The sequence below is a fragment of the Sinocyclocheilus rhinocerous genome, unplaced genomic scaffold (assembly GCF_001515625.1).
Source record: "Sinocyclocheilus rhinocerous isolate Xijiao unplaced genomic scaffold, SAMN03320098_v1.1 scaffold562, whole genome shotgun sequence".
Classification (NCBI taxonomy): Eukaryota; Metazoa; Chordata; class Actinopteri; order Cypriniformes; family Cyprinidae; genus Sinocyclocheilus; species Sinocyclocheilus rhinocerous.
The window spans coordinates 590,558-596,200 of NW_015641608.1; the positions used below are offsets into that span (position 1 = coordinate 590,558).

At 37.1% G+C, this 5,643-nt stretch overlaps 1 protein-coding gene across 1 annotated transcript in view; it reads right to left on the reverse strand.

Annotated features, from left to right (window-relative positions):
• LOC107755211 (disheveled-associated activator of morphogenesis 1-like) overlaps positions 1 to 5,643 on the reverse strand; it is a 57,709-nt gene that overhangs the window by 6,552 nt on the left and 45,514 nt on the right. Inside the window, exon 18 of the mRNA XM_016571929.1 lies at positions 878 to 962. Coding sequence (XP_016427415.1) covers positions 878 to 962 — 85 coding nt within the window. The remainder of the gene's footprint in view (positions 1 to 877; positions 963 to 5,643) is intronic.

Sequence of the window (5,643 nt, forward strand, 5' to 3'; positions counted from 1 at the left end):
CGGCTTGTGACGATACATTGATGTGTAAAGACACGAAACGATCGGTCTGTGCAAGAAACTGAACAGTATTTATATCGTTTTTTACCTCTGATGCACTGATTGACACTCCTAATTGAGATTGTAGATAGAGTGTCAATGGTCCATTTGAGAGATAGGTGGCGGTAATGCACTTATAAGTCTGTGATCCGCCGGAAGATTAAGAAGATGCGTCAGGCGCCGGCTGTCGAGGACGCGCTCAGGACACGCTCAGGACAGTTCAGACATTGCAGTGCATCAGAGGTAAAAAACTATATAAATACTGTTCAGTTTCTTGCACAGACCAATCGTTTCGTGTCTTTACACATCAATGTATCGTCACGAGCCGCAGGGTTTAATTTGTGTATGTTTTTTTTTTACTCTCAAAGCCGTGATTCCCATTCACTTCCATTATAAGACTGACAGACTGCAATGGTTTGAGTTAAAAATCTTCGTTTGTGTTCTACTGAAGAAACAAAGTCACCTACATCTTGGATGCCCTGGGGGTAAGCAGATAAACATCAAATTTTCATTTTTGGGTGAACTATCCCTTTAATAACATGCTGAAGTATTGTGAAATACATAATAATTTTTTATAGGCTTTATCGACAGATAAGTTGAGAGTCACTCTTGAAAGATCAGCACCACATATTCTTGTACCACTGTTTGAAGAATTTAAGTTTTAGGAGCTCAATGTGACTCACAATGTGACTTTTTTTCTTAAATTAAACTTGCTCTCATCATTACCTGTTGCAACATTTTTTTTTTTAGATTTCCATACACGTTTGTTAACCATGATAGCTGTTTTAAATCCAGAATGCTTTTCCTTCTGTCCCTCACATTCCCGTCAGTTCACACTCACCTGCTCCAGCATGTCCTTGGGCAGATCTTCCTGTTCGTCCATAGTCAGAATAGCCCTCTTTATTTCCTCATTGGAAACTTTCAGTCTAAAACACAAGCACAGGATATACAGATCAAGCAGACTGGGACAAATAAAGTAATCTGAAATGAATTCACAAATGAAATCCGAGTGATAGATCCACATCAGCAGAAAACTCAGTGAACTGTAATTAATCACACTGAGAAAAGGAAATTGCTGGGAAATTCCTCCGCTTGCATAAATTTTCCTTTGGCATATAGTATAAATAAATTAGTGTGTGTTATTTAGAAGAGCTATTAATCTTGAGGCCCAATGTTGAACCCAAGTGTTTGTTCCAGTAACCAAGAATTTCCTGGCTTACACTATATATCATTAGTGGAGTGAAGAAGTGATATTATCGCATGACTCATATAAGTTAACCCAACATTTGCCTGCTTTAAATAATCTGTGATCATCACTGGTTGCGTCTCGACAGCAACATGACATTTGTGGTCAGTTTGTCGTATGTGAGTTCCTGGCCTTGCCACCAATTTGTTTGAGCTATAAATGACAAGTATGTTGCAAAACAAGCTGACAATCTAGGGAAGATAAATATCTCTCTCCTATAATTGAAGGTGTTGGCAGATCTTCTTAGTAGCCCTCCGACAGAGACGGTCAAACCCGCCCAGAGTAGAATCCATCAGTGCAGCCCACCCTCCAAGATTGCATTGATACAGAGACGCATCTGATCCAGAGATAGCTGTGTGCAGACTTTAGGCCAAGAAGAACAGGTGTTTGCCGGGTCTGAGATCAGCGCTGGAGAGCAGCCTTCGTTCCCCAGCCAGGATCCAGAGAGACTGCAAACCACAGCAGTGACGTGAAACACGGCCAGAGCTCTTTCCATGTTCGAGTCGAGGTGTTTGTGCCAAGCAGCCCTTCCAATTCCCAGCGTTCTGTGTTACTGAGTTCTTTCTAACAAAGTTCACATGCTTACAGGAGTGAGTGAAGTTGAACTCAGGAAGGAAAAGAAAGAAATAATGGGAGCCTCAGTTCATTCAGAGGCAAGCCAACGTCATTATCAGGAGGTCATTAGCGTAACCACAAGACTCCCTCTTTATTGTTTAATCAGCGAATAATAAGCAGGAGACACAGTGGGAGGAAAATCTTGTGGAGCTGCAGAAGACTTTCCATTTCATGTGGTCACAGACACTTTACAGTGATTGTGAAACGCCATGAATCAGACCTTTAGAGACCCAATGAAATCAAAATCAAAGTCAAAAATTGACTTACAGATATACGGAAGAGGATTAGGGCCAAGCAATAATAAAAAAAATAAAACCATCTCGAGATTAAAGTCATTATTATACAAGATTAAACTGACAGTTTTTCAAGAAAAGTGTAAATAGAATGTTGAGAATAAACTCAAAAAATTCAGACAATAAAGTCATTGTGTTTCGAGAAAAAAAGTAAAAAAAGAAACACACTTGTGTCATGTTCATTTTATCTCGTTGGACAGTGTTAAACAGCGTCTGCAGTGGTGTAGGTCGTAGAAAGTAATGCTCTTAGATGTAGCATACGATGAGATCGACCAGAGTTCGAATATGCCTTTTGTCGAACTCGCTTTTCTTTCTTTTTTCATCTCATATCACATTGGAAAAGTGAAAATCAATTGCCTAATGAGTGTTTAATAATGATGTATTTATTGGGTAGGTTTAGGGGAAGGTAGGATATTGGGAGGGCTTTGTTGTCCCAATAAGGCAGCATCTATTCAATCATTTTAATAAATAAAATCATTTGCACTTTGTTATTATTTCATCCTGTTAATGTACAACAATACTGAGGTGCAAATAGTATCTGTCACTATTTATAAGTATAACGTGTATTAACAAGTTTTTCTTAAAACATGATTTTTTCTCTCTATTGTCAACATTTTGACTTGTTTCTTGAAATTTGAAGAGTTTTTTTTCTCGAAATAGACAGACTTTATTCTTGAAATTTAATGATTTTATTCTCAACATTTTATGTTGACATTTTTCTTAAAATTTTACCTCGCATAATGTCTTTAATCTCAAGATGGTTTTATTTATTTTTTATTATTGCTTGGCCCTAATCCTCTTCCGTAGGCATTTTCCTCATCAAGGAAAACAGACAATATTTATATGGTTATTAACACACACAAAAAATATCACTTTAGTTTTAATAAGTGCTGAAAGAGTGCTGTAAGAAAAAATAGACTTGTGCTAAAAGTTCAAAAACTTGGCCTAACGTTCAAAAAAGTTTTTTTTTTTTCATGTTTTTGAAAGAAGTCTCTTTTGTTCACCAAGGCTATGTTTATTTGATCAAAAATATAATAACAGTAATATTTTGAAAAACTATTACAATTTAAAATAACTGTTGATGGCAAAGCTGAATTTTCAGCATCATTACTCCAGTCTTTAGTGTCACATGATCCTTCAGATATTATTCCAAAATGCTGATTTGCTGCTCAAGAAACAATGTTGAATGTAAAAAACTGTTGTGCTGGTTAATATTTTTTTTGGAAACCATGATACATTTTTTTCTGGATTCTTTGATGAATAAAAAGTTTAAAAGAACAGCATTTATTTGAAATAGATTTTTTTTTTGTAACATAAATGTTTTTACTGTCACTTTAAATTAGTGTTGGGCAATGATTAATCGCGATTAATCGCATCCAAACTAAACGTTTTTGTGTACATAATATAAGTGTGTGTACTGTGCATATTTATTATGTATATATAAATACACACACATGCATGTATATATTTATGTTAATATTTTAAATATATTTATATATAAGTAAATACATGTAAATATTTTCAAAATATATACTGTATGTGTGTCTTTATATGTACATAATAAATATACACAGTACACAAACATATATTATATAAACAAAAACTTTTATTTTGGATGCGACTAATCGCGATTAATCATTGCCCAGAACTACTTTTAATCAACTGAACGCATCCTTACCGTGCGTTCACACCGCCGCCGTCGAGAGCGTCAAAGTGGCCGGAAGTCATTCATTTTCAATGTGAGCCGGCGTCGAGCAGCGGCGCGGCGCGACTTGGACGTTGAGGGCGTCGAGGAGAGTTGAAATCAGGTCAACTTTATGGTAATGAGCTATGACGCGGTTCGGCAGCAACCAGTCGGAACGTAGAAGTCCACCGCTTGAAAGGATTCCAGAGAACGCGGTCCTGTAAACTTTGGTTCCGACCACATTAGTTCCCAAGCAAAATGGAGGAGAGGTTGATTATTGCTGGTGTGAACGCAGTTACTGAATAGAAGGATAAAAAAAAAAAATTGACCCCAACATTTTTTAAATGTATGTTGTTACTATTATTATTAAAATTTTTGATTTTTTTCCCCCCTAGTGTATAGTCCTTTCTGATCTATTTCTGTACAGCTGGCTTAACAGGTTTCATTTCGTCTTCTGATTGAGAACTGTCGACACTGAGTTGATTAATATGAACTAAGCTCTAATTAGCGATCACTGAGCACATGTTACTCCTCAGTCTCTTCTCCCTCCAGCCAGACCACCATCTCACCTTCCACCGCCCTGACGTCCAGCAGCACATTCACCATTCCTAAACCAACACTAATGACTCTACAGGCTTCCACTTGAGAAGCGAAACTATTTAAATCCCTGTGAATCTCAGCTTGGGTGGTCCGTTCGGTGGCTGTACAATGGATTACACCCCAATCTCTTCTTGTGGAGACTCCTAAGAGACCATTAAGGGAGGATGAGAGTGTAATAGATCCACAGGCCATGATCTACAGATGGTGCTGAAGTCGGCTGTTAATGTGCGTTTTGATGAGGTCTCGATGTCGGTCGTTCATAAACTGTCATTAATAAAAATCTGCAGGGAGGATTTTGGAGTGAATCTGGCAATAATGAAATTGGTCTGGTTTGTTTCATTTAGTTTGGAGTCTTGCTTTACGAGAACCTTTTGTGTTTTGGGCCCAAGCCAAACCGCAGTCAGTCAGTGAGCTGTCAAATATCCGACACCGTCTGGATTGGCAGCTGTGACCAACTGTTACAGTTTGCTTTGTGGGATTCATTTCATACAGAAAGGGTAGTAGTCCTGAGGTAACAAACAGATATGTAACCTAAAATAAGAACTGGATGCTGTAATTAAAGTATTTATAATGACAATATCGCCACTAAGAAAAAAAAACTAAGTGGGAACCCTGGATAATCAAAGTATTAAAGCTCTGCATGGAAGATAGTTTAATTTCAGCTCATTCTGACACTTCAGTCACATCTGTATGAAGCTATAAATGGGAAATATGTAAACCCTGAATAATATTCAACTACCCAGGAGTTCTACAGCTAGGACCCGCAGTAGTGTTTTCCTTTAGTATGTCATATATTTTGGGTTAGAGAGGCTTGATTGTCTTATTATAAGTGAATTAAATATTTCCTGAGTTTTCTCATTCTTTAAAGATGAAATTGAGGTAATGAGACATGCTGAATTAAAGTAATATAAATCTGCACAACTATTTCAAAAGAAATGCTAAGAACTCTCTTTGGGATGTGACATGGCAAATGAATCCAATAAAAATATTCAATAAATCAATCTTTGGTCTTTTCAGTAAATGAAGCTTGGATACAGTGAATGGATACTAAATCTTAAAGGAGACATATTATGCCCCTTTTTACAATATGTACAATAAGTCTCTGGTGTCCCCAGAATGTGTCTGTGAAGTTTCAGCTCAAAATACCCCACAGATCATTTAGATCATTA